The 15305-nt window shown below is 39.2% G+C and overlaps 2 protein-coding genes across 2 annotated transcripts; one reads left to right on the top strand and one right to left on the bottom strand.

Moving 5' to 3' along the window:
* Positions 1-1447: 1447 nt before the first annotated feature.
* ankrd55 (ankyrin repeat domain 55) lies at positions 1448-10357 on the top strand. Its single transcript, XM_030355207.1, has 11 exons — positions 1448-1924; positions 2569-2688; positions 3992-4122; positions 5148-5257; positions 5713-5773; positions 5951-6079; positions 7068-7252; positions 7369-7536; positions 8036-8718; positions 8870-8962; positions 9697-10357. Exons 1-11 carry the CDS (start codon positions 1885-1887, stop codon positions 9978-9980), a joined length of 2004 nt encoding a protein of 667 aa, XP_030211067.1. The 5' UTR covers positions 1448-1884; the 3' UTR covers positions 9981-10357.
* An 857-nt stretch (positions 10358-11214) lies between these two features.
* On the bottom strand, positions 11215-15192 carry macir (macrophage immunometabolism regulator). The gene is made up of 2 exons (XM_030355208.1): positions 15036-15192; positions 11215-13681 (listed from the first exon to the last, which is right to left on the bottom strand). Exon 2 carries the CDS (start codon positions 13654-13656, stop codon positions 13021-13023), a length of 636 nt encoding a protein of 211 aa, XP_030211068.1. The 5' UTR covers positions 13657-13681; positions 15036-15192; the 3' UTR covers positions 11215-13020.
* Between the last annotated feature and the right edge of the window lie 113 nt (positions 15193-15305).

Below are 15305 nucleotides of genomic sequence, written 5' to 3'. Positions count from 1 at the left end.
TGTGGTATAAACAGTGATGTACATAGCATTACACACACATCATATTCAGTATTTTCTCTCCTCATAGAGTTTTATTTTTCAAAGTGTTTTTGGTTGCCTTCCAAATACACCTTGGCTTTGCTCTGATTTGAGGCAGCCCAGGGTTAGTTCAAATAGCACAACAAACGATTTTATTCCAGATGCAATTGTACGTTTGAATAAACATAATTTTGATCTATTCAGATGCATCAGCTACCTTCTGTATCAGGGGTGGAAGTGAGAGTGTGTCATTTCCCATAAAAGCTGCATGTTGTTTCCCCTTTTCTGTGATTACGGTGATCCTATGAAATTATGAGCATTATTTCATTTACATTCTATTGACAAACATCAAATATGAAGTGGCCTTGCATTGAAGAATGATTGCATCATATTTGCCAGCACAGAACCCCAGCAGAGTCTGTTTCCTGTATATCATGGCTGGACTAAACGTTTGCCTTACAGCAGACACCAGAGGGTGCCACACTCTGATCCTGGCTTATGTTAGGGCTGTACATACTAGCCAGGAGTTTAGCAGCTTCATCACTGGGTCAGACATGCTCTGGCCCCAATTTAAGGTTTTTATTATGCGATATAATCCGTTGTAAAAGTGTCTTTGAATACCAGGAAAATTCATAATTTTGATTTCGATACCTTATTGTAGGTGTATTATAATCTACAAAGCGTACAATCCAAGTTGCATTCTAGAGGAAAAGTGCTAGATAATCACAAATCCCTGAATTACGTTAGTCAGCAGCTGGTGATCTTGGCCGGGCAGGTGGGTCTTCAGATGTCTCTTGAAGACTGGGTGGTAGAGCCACTCGTTCCACCTGATGAACAACCACACTTCGTGAAGTAGGCCTTGAGGCAGTGTCAGGGAGCAGGCCTGCTCATCTCAGCTCCTCAGAGGGTGGGTCGAGGTCCAGGGACCGAGATGGAAGGGGGTCGTTGGGACCCAGGGAAGGCAGACACCTTAAAGGGAGTTCGGTAACTTAATCAATCAACGTTGTGTTCACACCAATACCACAGGGAGGATGAATAAAGGAACAGCCCTTGACTGGCGGCTAACTCCATTATTATACTGGAATTCAAATTGTTGCCATTAAAACTTTTTTGGATGAAGCATTTGTATATATGGATTTTATAGTGCTGGTAGTAGTAATAGTAGCTTACAACACAAAGTAAGCTACTATATACTAAAACCAAATATCTGAAGAAACATCTCACGATGTTTTGGCACAATGTTTGCATATATTCATATGTAGACACAAGGGTTTACAGGACTAATCATTTGGACATACATTGATATATTTCATTAACAAAAACATGCACACCGTATATAGTATATTGACAGTGAATCCAGTCTATGACTCCTCCCATTTGCTCTCTCTGTCAGTCTCTCTTCCTCCCCCCCTTGCACATGCTCATAAGACCCCTCCTCTCCATTGCCTCTCTGCCATAGGGAGCACACTAGTGCTGCTTCTGCTTTCATCCTTCTCCAAGCCCTAGCCTCTACACACGACTGCGTCTCAAAATGGTTGCCTGATTAGTGAGCCTCCTTTTATTCTATATCTTTCAGTCAGAGAACGAGAACAGGGGAGACATATAAGTGTCTCTCTATCGCAGCAATCTAGAATTTCTAGATCAAAAAATACCCTACGCTCTTTTTTTTTCATTGCCTGCATGTGTGTTGTGTACAGTTGAAGGAAATGCAGGCCTTAAAATGCAAACATCTTCAAATTAAAAGGCAAAAATTATCTAAGCAGGTATTAAAGTAGAAGAAAATTTTCCTATGTCATTCTCAAAAAAAGGACGGAAAGCGTTTTTGAGCAAGGCAGATTGGTCTTTCTCACTACGAGGCATTTGGCAATGGAATTCAGTGCCTCATCTGTGTTCGATCCTCACAAAGGTAAGGAGATCCCATATTGCTTACATATGAACAAGGTAACATAGCTGGCAGGTACTAGAGAATGTAATGATGCTTGGTTCAGAACGATGTAGCTGCCCTCTGTTGCCATGGCAACACTATGTATGCACCTCTTGTATGGCATGTCTTTTGTTGCCTTGTTTGCTTTTATTTTCCTCCACTGATTTAGTTTAGCAGTGTTAAACAAACTAAAACATGCCAAATTTGTGCCGAATAGCAGGGACCTTATGATACCAAAAGGCAAATGTTTAAAGTTAAGCAGGAACTAAGAAGATGTAGGTGTGGTAGGAAAGTCATATCATAGATCTAAGCTGGTTAGTGTTTTCATTTTCATTCATGGAATGAAAATGGTTAACATGTTAGCATTGACTGCATTAATGCTTCCTTACTCAGAGAAACGTTAAATCACAAATACTCATAATTAATGGAGGTCAATTATATTTATGTTATTTATTAAATTTAATTTGTTTATACATTTTTGTAGCTACAAAATGTTGTTTTCAACTCCTATTACTAGTATCCTTTACATGAGTTAGAATTCAACATGATTTTTAAGTAATCCAACAAAAATACTAAGCTATCTAAGGAATGACCTACTCTATGTGTGATTATCATTTCCCACCTAGATGCGGTTGAGGAGGTGGATATAAATGTTGTCTTTCAAGCAGCTGCAAATGGGGATGTCAACACGTTAACCACAATCATACGGGAAGATCCGTCTATTTTGGAATGCTGCGATGGGGAAGGTATGAGTAGGATTTTAAGGAACAGCCTTTGACTGTTTTTCCAAAGATGATATATGGCACTAAGGATTGAAATTGTAAATACATGTGGGGTAAAAGAGGTAGGCTACTATGTAGTACAATCTGAATATACGTTTAAACTATGCTGTGTAAGAGACAGTATTCCTTTTGGTAAATTGGTTGAATGTGTCCATCATGTTTTCGTTAGAATTATTATTTAGCACACAGAGACAAATTGAGGCAGACCCTAATTTTCAATAATTTTACACCACATTTAAACCAAATATCTTACTGAGAAACAAAAAAACTGGTGCTAAGTATGTATTCATTCATTCTTGCATTCAAGTATTTTGTAGTGAGGTGTGCGGTGAGGTGAGGTGCACAAAAGCTGAATGTGGTCTTTCACCAATCTGTTGACCCAAGGAACATGCAATGTAAACCAGACTCACATCGGGTTGGATAACCATACATTCCAGCGATTTTATCTAAAGAGGTAGTTTGTAGAAATAAAGATGTTTATCACATCTCATTGAAATAGCTGGCAAGCAAACATGTCTATAGATTCAATGATATGTGTACCATAGGACTCACCTGTAATCCCCCTGAGAGCAGAATAGTCTTCTTTCCTTAAATTGAAAACATGTCTTGTTTTTTAATACAAATCAGTTTCAACAACAGCTTGTTGAAACTGATTTGTTTTCAACTTGAAAACATGAACAATTCCTCACCAATCCATATGCCCAAATATGTATACTCTATATATCTGAAACCAAACAAAATGCTGATCTGAAAGTTGCAAATACATTTTTTCCTAGCTCTGGAGAAGGGCATATATTTAGTTGATTAGCATTCAACAGAAGTTTGAAGTCAATAAGTTAATGATATATTTGGAAGAAACTTTAAAAAAAGGTTATTGTATTAAGGATGGGTCTTAATATAGAGCCTGGTGGGACACTCCTTTGGCATGACATCGCAAATCCAATTGGCAAATGCGTATAAGTCTGTAACCTCACTGTTCATTTTGGATTTCTAAGGGCTAAGGGCTGGTAGGAACGGTTGCAAACGACAAAGCCTCTGGACGCAATGGACAGAACATAAAAGTGTGACATCGTGTTTTCATTTCCATGTAGAAAAGCCTTAGGACAGGGGTGGCAAATTAGCCATGGCTAGACCTCTACATGCAACACTGTTTCATGATTTTAACCTGTAATAATCTTTTTGACATATAAACACATACAAAAGAAAAACATGTATGCTCAAAAATGTGTAATTATTCATGGCACCATGTGGACTTTACTTCCTTCAGGATCAACACCCCTTATGCACGCAGTTTCTGGCAGGCAGGTGGACACTGTGAAACTTCTGCTGAAGATGGGAGCTTCCATCAACACTCAGGATGCATGTGGGAGAACGTCGCTATCCCTTGCAACATACCTTGTGAGTGAATCATCTGTGTCTCATGAATCCCTTTAAAGGACATCTGTTAGAGTTCAAATGTATAGGACCCAAATGCACGTTTGTTTTATCAGAATAATCACAATTGTGGCCAAATAACGTTTTTCGGTTTATATAGCGTAATCAGCCTTGATATTCACTTGATTATAAGCAATACTATAATTTATTTTTTTTGTTTATGTGTTGTGTATGCCTAATATCTTGTTTAGGCAGGCCTATATTTCGAAACTCACTTTTTACCTGTTATGTTCCCTTCGATTAGGCCTACAGTTCAGTCTTTTCCAGGGATAGTAAGGGAGGCCACAGATTCAGTAGTATTTAACTGGAATACAATTTAAAACTAAATGTAATTTAAAACTCTTAAGTCTTGTAAAGAAAGTAATTTTTCAATCTATAAAAAAATCTACTTGGGTCTTAGGACTGCGTTTAAAGACCGTAGCCTCCTTAATTTGAGGAAGCTATTATTGACCAACAGACCAACAAAGGCAGGCAGCTATAAAACATGGCTTGCTCATCCTAGCGACCAGGTTGTGACTTCACCTTCCTGGGTCTGATCCCACTTCCAGCAATTTGCTTGGTCAAAACAAAGTGAAAGATAGTGAAACGTACCGTTAACCAGGATTTGACCTCGTCTGCGTCTGATTTGTGAGACTACTAAACTAATGTTAAACTAATACCAAAATAACTCCCTGGCAAGACAGGGAAACAGATAACACGAGGTGACAGGAATGTAACTAAACGGAGGGCTAGAACACGCATGAGAAGACAATCGACCCAAGTCGACGCTAATCGAACCATCCGTGATAGTGAGGTAAAATAAAAATGTAGGTAGGCCTACTGAGGACATCTGGTGGGTTAAATTAAGAACTTCACACACAAACCGGGAGCATGCCTATAACCTGTGACAAGACCGATATCAGAATAAACACGGAATCTCTATAATTTAGTTTTCTATAATGGATTATAATGGATTTTGTTTTGTCACTGTTTTTGTTTGTCTTTCTAAGGGCTGGCTTGAAGGCTGTGTTTGCCTGTTGCGGAACGGGGCCAAGCAGAACATCCCTGACAAGAACGGACGGCTTCCGATTCACGCAGCCACGGCGGAAAACGATGTCAAGTCAGTCTCACTTCAAATTCACATAAACGCTGTCATTGGTGCTGTCATGTAAATTAGCTGATTTTCATATGGTCATTCAAATATCATTACTACTCAAATACAGTCTCTGTTGTGCCTTGCAGTGAATTTGGAATTGGGTTTCTGTTGTAGACATGTGTGTGTCAGGTTAGTGTGTCCGCACACAACTCTTTAGGTAGGATTCAAGTGCTATCATTTGAGTGTAATGAGTCAGAATTGGCACAACCATCTGTCAGCTATTCATGAGTAAAGTGTTCCGTGAGAACATCTGTTTTGATTCTGTGCCAACCTGTGCCCATTTCTAACTAATTATGGCATCTCTTCCCTGATTAGTTCGGGGAATGCGATTTGCCTTAAAATCTCACCTACAACAGCCTAAAGTCATACACACTCGACTCGGGTAAAGCTTACAGACTTCTTGTCTCTGTGACTCCTAGATTGATGGCAGTCCTGTTGCAGCAATCCATGGTCTCCGAAATAAACCATCAGGACAATGAGGTAGGTTGTGCAGAATAGTACAATAACTCTAAAGCTTTGAGAGCGTTCCTAAAAAGAATGCAAATTAAATACAATTAAACTGCTCTGTAGTAGGCCTATGTTGACATATGCATGGATGTAGTGTAATGCTTACAAAATTAACCGCATATGTCTCACTCATTTTGATTCTGTCCGTAGGGTATGACAGCGCTGCACTGGGCTTCCTTCCATAACCGCCCAGCACATGTACAGGCCCTCCTGCAGAAAGGGGCAGATCCAACCCTGGTGGACAAAGACTTCAAAACAGCTCTTCATTGGGCAGTGCAGGTACAACATGAAGGCTTGTTTTTAATTGCGTATATCCCCCCTCGCAGCAATTGTTGACATGCCCGTATATGGTCTGCAAATGGGCTGACTTCGCATTATGGTCTTATGCCCCAGTGGATCAATTATATTGCTGTGGCTAGCTTTTCTATTGCACATTTTAGGTGATTAACCTGTGCGTCTTCATGGTTGTCTGATTGGAGTGATAAATGGAAAGCCCTTTGTCACCCATTATTACATTAATAACAAGTCGATTCGGTAAAGTAGAAAGAATTAGTCTGAAGGCCAATTGTTCTCACTTGCCTTTTGCTAAATTATTAACTAGGCCTATATATTAGTGTGTATACATATATATTTATACACACTAATATATAGGCCTTATATATATAGTTATATATATATATATATATATATATATATATATATATATATATATATATATATATATATATATATATATATATATATATATATATATATATATATATATATATATATATATATATATATAAACTGTTGTAACAAATTATTTTTTATTTCCAATTCACAAAAAAAGCTAAAGGGAGGGAACGTGAAACAGCTTCCCCTACTGTTTGAGTAGTGAAATGCATTGGGTTTTCCCCACGAGGCGCTTCAAGATAATTACATTATAAGCTGTATTTTGGGAAAGTCAGTTTTCCTATTTATTGTTAGGGTATATCAAGCATTGATTTGATCAAATCTTTACCAAAACAATGTTAATGCAAGTTTTCTGATAGTACCTCATTATAGCTAACTACGTTATCGACCTGAAATGGGTCGCCAATGTCTCAATTCAAATGTGGCATTTCTTTTTAAAAACATTGGGAAATCCATTTTTTTTACCACAGCTTTCTAACACTTCCAATAGATAGCAGAGGTTCTTCCATGCCTCCGTATAACAGGCTAAGATGAACACGGTCGATCAGAATAAGCAAAATGTGCATTTGTGCTTGTGCCTTTCTTTCAACAGAGTGGCAGTAGGTACATGTGCTCTCTTATCCTGGCCCATCCTCTTGGCTCCTCTGTCATCAACTACGACGACGAGAACGGGAAGACCTGCGTCCATATCGCTGCTGCGGCCGGTTACAGTGACATCATCGTGGAACTGGCGCTCTTCAGCGAGACAAACCTGCAAGCCCTGGATGTGGATGAAAGGTGAACCTTTTTTCTTTTTTTTAAAGGAAACTTGAGAGACGGGACGTGTGATCAAACAAAGTGAACTATCTTGTTCGTGCATTGAATTCACAATTGTCCGCCGTTCTCCGCAACAGGACTCCGCTTCATTGGGCCTCAGCAGCCGGGAAGGAGGACTGTGTCCAGGCGTTACTTCAGCTCGGAGCGGCGCCTGCCCCCAGGGACATCAATGAAAACACGCCACTGACATATGCAATGTACTGCGGTCATACAGCCTGCATCAAACTCCTCTCAGGTGTCAATAGGTTAGTCTTTATATTAGCTCAATTGACGTGGAACCTCTCATTTGCATGAAGAAAGAATGTATTTTAGTGGCAATTGTGTTAAAAGTGGTGTTGTTGTTATGAGAGAGAGAGAGCAGAAAAGAGAAGAGAGAGAGATTTTATTGGAAGGAAGTCAGGGAAGAGATTCTTAATTGTTTGAAATTAGCAGGGAAATGGTCTTATACAGGCGGCGTGCGGCTAACCAGAACAGATAATCTCGCATTATATTTCAATCACAGCAGAGGGATGGCTATTGTACTTTTAAGAGGTTACACTCCAATTATAGCTACTAATGCACTACACTACTTAAAATGTGTAATGTAAGCGGTTTATTTCTAAGCATAAACTGTATGCCAGAAAGGGCTCACATAATGATTCCTGAATGAACGAGCAGTATGGTACTTCAAGGGCTACATGCACCATTAGAAAAATCTAATTGAATCCAAGTATTGATATCTACATGCAAATGTGTTTTCCATAGATTGGATTCTCCGCGGCAGCACAAGTCACAGGGCGTGTGTGACACGGCCCAGAAGAAAGACGGAAAATTCCACATGTTCAACCAAATCTTCTCCTGTAAAAGGAAGAAGGAGAACAACAAGGTGGGGAAGCAAGAGCTGAGTTGTGGGGACGAACTGCCAGCAGAAGATACGTCGGAAGTGGACGACATCATCACCACGTTTGACAGCATCATGGAGGCCACTTCAACCAGCACCACTTCCGCCAAGGAAAAGGGAGAGGAGGACTTAAAGACTAAGGTCCAGTTGATCAGAGTGCAGAAACCCCAGGAACTGGATAACTATGTGGAGGACTTTAAATCACTCTCTGTAAGGATGCAATGTCTTCCCCCGATTAGTCTTGGCAATTCCTGGTTGTTGGGATCCCATAATTCTGTGCAGCAAAACGATCAAACAGTGTCCCCTCTGCACCCACTTGCTCATCCGTCTCAGAAGAGCAAAAGTGAGCATAACTTGTCGGACAGTCATCTTGAGGCCCGGACTAGAGAAAGCGGTGTCTCTAAAATGGAATCCCGCCAGACGTTTTTAGCCACTAAATCCTGGATATCCCAAAGGACGAGGAGTCTGTTGGACAAACATGAGATGTCCAGCAATGTGGATGTCCTCTACTCCAACCTAGTCCCATATATACAGAAGGATGAACACGGTATGATGCTTGCTATCTATATGATGTTTAATTTGGAATCTTATTTATGTGATGCAAATTATAAATGCAATCAACAATTTAGTAAATTAATACTTTTACGTACAGTGTTTTTCAGTAGATTTCTTGTAATATTTCACGATTTCCTTTACAGTCCTAAATTCGCAACTGCTGCCCAATGACAGGCTGAAGATGAGAGAGACTCGGAACTGCTTGGCATCAATCCGTGACCAATGTTCTCTTCGTTGTAAGTATTTTTGCGGTCTTGAAATATTTACTTAAAGGTGTAACCTGTATGATAATTAGCTTAAAACATTAAAAAAATAAAATAGTTAACCCTAACCCTGACCCTTACCCTAACCCTAACCCTAGCCCAGCTAATAGTCTAGTAATACCACTTTGTACCTCAAGAGGTCACTGCTGTGTCCAGTGATAAAAAGGTACTGCTGCCCGGAGGTCAATGAAGCTATAGCTTAAAGGTATTTTAAAATTGTACAGTGTTTACATGGCAAATCAAACAAGGATCATATGATATGATATGATATGATATGAAAACTTTATTTCAGACTCAAGTCCATGAATAGTACCATACAAATACAATACAAAAATATAAAAAGATCAGCTAACATGGGTGTCAAATTAGATGTAAACAGGTCTATGTAACCCGGGTCTGTGTTTACATGTCAGTGACCACAGGTTACTGGGTTATGGTCACTTAAAGTGACAAGCACACCTAATCCGCTCAATACATCCGATGACAGATATTCACACTGTAATAAAGACACCTCAAGCGGGGGGATAAATGGTGGCCTCACAGAGTTTTGTGTTGGTTATTAGTAAAACACTCTCAGTTCCAATGTCAAATGATGTCCCAGTGTATCTACCAGAAATACTGTAGGGAGTCATGCTGGTCCCCTCACACCTGTAATGTGGGTGCAGCGTTACGGCTACACTCATACAATTGCTCCCACATGCTTACAGTTTCTTTACCAACGGACGAAGTCTCCAAAGGCGTAAAGAAGTCTAAGTCCCTGCCACTACAGTCCATGGAGCAGAGCTTTGGGGGACTTCCCCCACCCGTCACATCCAAGTCACAGAGGTTAAGTAAGCCACAAAGCCAGTCGCTGTGCTATTTCCTACCTATGCTGAACGGAGAGCCTCTGAGAACTGTTCAGGTCCTCCCTGCCATCCCCTCCCAGAGAAGGCATAGTGCGACGGTGACGGAACCAAAACCAGGTGCTGACAGTTTTGTCAACAGAACCTGAGTTCAATTCCAGCATTCTTTGAGGGCAAAGAGATTATTCACTGTTATTCAGCTGGCTGTACAGCTAATTGTACAGTTGAACTTTGAATTGATGAACATCAAGACGCATATTGCAGAGGATACCTTTATTACTTTTTGACAAGTTTAGGTTGTATATTGAATCGTAAAGAATTTAATAATTTGTCTTGCATTTGTCTTATCACTACTAATTTACACTTTAATATTTATGAACAAATATTACTATAATTTTCTACATATTTTTACTTAACGGACAACTCCACAAATTGGCATGCATTGTGTACTTTTGGCACTTTAAATATGATCCAGATTGTAATGTCACATACTGGTTTACAAATCAAATAAAGTATGACATTATGAGTTGTTTGACATTTGTAATTTCTTTCTATTTATTTGTGTCTGTACACATATCTGTAAAACTGTAAGTCAAAATACCTTTTCAATAAACACTCACAAGCACCATGTCAGTTGAGGATTTGAGTGTGACAACCAGCCCAAATAAAATTTACTTTATTGCATTTGGAAGGCCAATGGGTCTAACAATTAGGCCAAGAATCCAACTAGGCACCATCTAATATAACTATATATCATAAAATATAATCGAATTTCAGGTTATTTGGTAGGGTTTGTAAAACCTGAAGGAATTGAATTTGTCAAATCATAGAAAAAGGACAATGTATACTTGAGTCACATAAACACTTAAACATACAAATACTATTTTATAATATCATCATAGGTTAGAGTGTAATAACTGCTCAAAATTGAAACAGCATATTAAATCCTAGATGTGCTTATGTAAACCCTTGAATGTGCTGCCTGTTTCTAGACGTCTAAAACCCTCTCTGGATCATTTCTTCGCTGTGGCTCCAAGGACTGTTTTGGTCGTTTTGACATTTTTAGAATGCGGCTGAGTTCAGTTCAGTTAAACAACGCTGTAATGTTTGTAAGATAATTCTAGTGAGATAATAGTGTGTGTGTTCAGCTGTGGCACATTTGCACAGCCAGTACCATAGCTTTTTTGATAGGTCAACCAATGTGTTGTGTACGGCAATATGAATGGCAATAGAGTGTGCTTGCTTATTTTGAATACTAGGGCCACGGCTAGACAGTGTTCTGCCTGCATATCAGTGGGAAGATTCTGAGTAATGTTGACAGGTTTTTTAGAAAATACTGTCCGGAAATTATCCTTGGCTTAAACTGAATTGAACAATCCGATATGATTTGTACAATACAATTTTATTTGTTACATCAATAGATATTCAATCAATATTTGTTAAGGAGTTATGTCATTCTTGTTCAATGACTGAAATATAAATGTAACACATACACCGATAATCAAAAGAGTTCATGGGACAGTTAATGATAATTGTTCAAGGGACATTACTGAACTCTCCTCATGGCATTAATTGTAAATACGGCCACTCAATTAAAATTCAGGCAGTTCAGGCCTTTTGAAGAGGACGTGTGAGATCCAATTCTGATGTCATTCGTCTGTGTGTGTGGTTATATTATGATGCTATCACAGACTCAACCTTATCCGTGACTTTCTTTATTGCTCTGCGAACCATCAATCCATTAGCTTATCTCTTGTGCCGTAAAAAAAATGAATATATTTTTGATGTCTTTATGTTGACATGCACCACACGTTTGGCCATGGCTGTTGGAATGACATGTTTATGACATATATACAACTACATAATGTCATTGAAAATCTCATTCTGCTTCAGGTTCATTTCTACTTGTGAACGGAGGATAACAATTTTAACATGATTAATGAGATCCCTTTCTGGCTCTTAATCATTTTAATATGATTAATGAGATCCCTTTCTGGGTCCGAAGAAGCCTTCAAATATGCTGTAAATAACAAAACTAGGATATTCCAATCCTCATAGGACAAGGAACCTGAAATTATTAAGTGAACAACAATAAATAATAATATTTGGGTTTATTCGTTATTTTGGTACATGTCATTCGTAAATGTAATGGCTTGACATTTAGTAATTGAGTTGGTTTTCCCCTTACAGAATAACACCTATCAAAATTATAATGCTCCTTGGATATCTTTCAACAGCCTTCTAAAATGTATGAAAGAAAGATCACAACAATGCAGTTTCTTAACGTTTTTGGAGATCGAGTTTCACATACACATGGAAATGATGTAAATACATTTTGTAAATAGGCAACCCCCAGGCACAGTTTTAGGCAGCAACTAAAACAAATCCTACACTAACACTGTTACTATTTCTGAGTATCAATCATAACTTTAGTAAAAGAAGAGACTAGGTCTGTCTATAGTAAGGTTCAGTTTCAGGCACTACCAGACACTAAGCCTCACCCTGGCAAATCCTCTAAAGAGGATTGGTCTTAAATAACCTCAAGTCTAATAACAGTCACAGGTAAATATAAAGCCTACGTTTCTTCTTGGACAGGAGGGTAATGAGAAAACTTTGTCGAGAAGTTGATTTTACACAATGCTTGCATACAGCGTACAAATAGTTTCGGGGTATAAGGCTAGATTGTTTGAAAACGGAAAGAGTGTGCTATATTTTTTGTTTGGATTATATGTGTCAAACAAAGTGCAATCAAGTGGAGGAAAGGATACAGTATTCTGCAAACGTGACAGTTGTATAATCCATTTTTACCAGTGTTAATAGAAACATTGTCAGCACACACATACATCATCTCTTTCATTTGCACATAATTAACTCATATTACGGTACAAACATAATATTATCAATATATAACTAGTTATTGCTAATTTTGACATACTTCACATTTTTGTAACCATCCTTCGTTTTCGAAATATTATCCCTAACCTATTCCTCACAACTGTGAATAGTGTTAACTTAATATGCATCTCCATGCCTAGCCTCCACCTTTCAATTTTTAAATCAACAATATTAAATATTAAATAGTATCTCGTTAACAACCCGCCTATCATATGAACATGGAAAAACAAAGCTGCAAGCACCAAAATCCCTAGCAAGGGCAGATGGTGCCTAAAAAGGCATTCTGACGTCGCTTCATGTTTGGTTTCTGGAGAACAAGCACTCTCCACGCAGAGTCAGGTGTTGAAGCTGGAACTGGAGAACCTCTGTGTCGGTTGACTCTTTAATACTCATTTTATCTAGATTGAGGTAGTCTAGAGACTTGGCCTGCGCCCTGTTCCCTTTGATTAGACAGAGGGGTAAGGGTCCATGAAGGCCCCTTCTAGACTCCCCTTGTGTCAAGGACCTGAGCAGGGTGTCACCTGAGCTGGGCATACGCCTCCGACTCCGCCCATTAGCAGCGGGCACGCCGTAAGGCTGGTAGGATCGGCTTTTGGCTTTAAGGATGTGGGATCCCCGGTGAATACCCAAATCGTTCGCTTTGGGTCCAGTGGTCGAAACAAAGCTAGGAGATACGCCCGGCAGAGAGCTCTGGTCCGGGGCGCTGGAGGACCAGTGTTGGGCCATTTTCAACAGCTCTTCACCTGTGGTGAAGCCCACCAGGAAGTTAGAGTCCATGTGAACAATCTGGTATCCACCAAGAGTACTTTTGATGGGGGAACAAGGGGTGCTGGAACAGCGGGGTCTGTCCACGTCCGGGTTAAAGGTGGCTATGGCCTCTTCAGCAGAGAGGATAGGCACTGGTTTCCTTGATACTCCACCGATATCCATTTCTAAATGAACAGACAACGCCTCACTGGAAAGAGAAAAGGCAGATAGAGAGGCACTCGCGTTTTGAAGGTTGGAGTAATAGTAATAAGCATTTACCATCGCTCCATGTTTGAAATCGGATTCCCCCCCTTGATGTTAAGTGTCAAAGATAACCTTGTAATACAAACTGACTGAGGCTAGGTCAGACCTTAAAACAGTTGTATTTTTTAGGCAATCTATTACACAATTAAGCCTTTAAGAGTTTGTGCTGTTACATTCATGATTTTGCGGTTATTACTATTCGTTTACTATTTCTTATTTTGTGCCTCCTGGTAAACTGGTGGAATCAAGTAATCGTTAAATTCAACATGAAAACGAACCAGTTAGCTAAAATAAAATTAAAAATATCATATCTTTTTTTGAGACAGGGTAAACAGAAGAGTAAGCAACGTTTACATCACTTAATGCTCTTTTCAACACACCATATGCATGCAGTAAGTGTTGGCTTAACGTAGGCTTTTTTTGGGTACCATAGAAGCCCGCATATTTTCTGACAAGGTGATTATATAATATTCAGTACAATAAATAAACATTTAACAAACAAAACATTCGTCTTATACAGGTTCTAATCTGTATTTTTCAGGCATGACACTAACAAAATCATCGCTTAATATTCAATCAATCAGTCTGAATTTGAGATTATACCACTGAGGAGATGAACTGAACAGCCTAGGCCTTCTAAATGAATACACTCCCTCTGGCCTGTGCAAGTAAGAAAGCACGGCGCATGCTTAGGCCTGTAACGTAAGTAATACGTGAGCAATATCGTAATCGCGTAAATTGCATCTGAGAATAAAGGATTTTAGTATTGGTTTATTAATTATTGTTTTTCTGTAATTTGGTTTCATCACATAATATGTAGGAGGGCCTACATTCCGGTCAGGGTGTATCACATTCTAGGCATTTACAGATATTTATTATCACCGACAAACCCCACAGAAATAATGAATAAATATAAGCTCTTGCTAAAATTGATCAGAGCAATGCACACTGTTGGCTGCTGTATGCTTTAGGCCAACTATGACGATGGATGTTCATGTTTGTGATGGCTATGCAAAAGAACAACACTGCTAAAAAATAATGCACAATAGATCCCGTTCCTTAAAATGGCAATTCCCTTTAATAGGCAGGCACAGGTCAACGAGCACACTATTATCTTTTCAATTGAAAGGATGGAGGGGACGCGATATGGATTTGACACAATCTAATATGATGGCAGTAACCATATATTATATATTGTGCATTGTAGCTATACGCCGGTTTCTTTGTCAACTTTGGTCATCTAATAAATAGCGTCACTGGGTTATTTTCTTTGTATAACGGGTAAACCGATAACAAACCTGTATGCTGGCAGCTACACCGCGACGTTCACGCCTCTTGTCTTCGGACGGTGTATGGCACGTTTATCATCAGACGAGTGGACTGGCTTTCTATTTTTTATACGACTTCCTGTAAATACTTTCAAAGTAAAACACCTTAAAAAAATACACACGCGCACAAACACAAGCTTGCACTTACACTTACGCTTACACACACACGCGCGCGCACACGCACACACACACACACACACACACACACACACACACACACACACACACACACACACACAC

Source organism: Gadus morhua, chromosome 4, assembly GCF_902167405.1.
Source record: "Gadus morhua chromosome 4, gadMor3.0, whole genome shotgun sequence".
NCBI classification, from domain to species: domain Eukaryota; kingdom Metazoa; phylum Chordata; class Actinopteri; order Gadiformes; family Gadidae; genus Gadus; species Gadus morhua.
This window is presented reverse-complemented; position numbering and strand designations above follow the sequence as displayed.

What these genes read in the sequence shown, in the direction of transcription:
- macir (XM_030355208.1), bottom strand. Translation starts at nt 13,656, where the DNA reads ATGGATATCGGTGGAGTATCAAGGAAACCAGTGCCTATCCTCTCTGCT.
- ankrd55 (XM_030355207.1), top strand. Translation starts at nt 1,885, where the DNA reads ATGGAATTCAGTGCCTCATCTGTGTTCGATCCTCACAAAG. An exon ending in GCCCTGGATGTGGATGAAAG is followed by an intron (nt 7,253 to 7,368) that starts GTGAACCTTTTT and finishes TCTCCGCAACAG; the next exon opens with GACTCCGCTTCATTGGGCCT. An exon ending in CTCCTCTCAGGTGTCAATAG is followed by an intron (nt 7,537 to 8,035) that starts GTTAGTCTTTAT and finishes TGTTTTCCATAG; the next exon opens with ATTGGATTCTCCGCGGCAGC.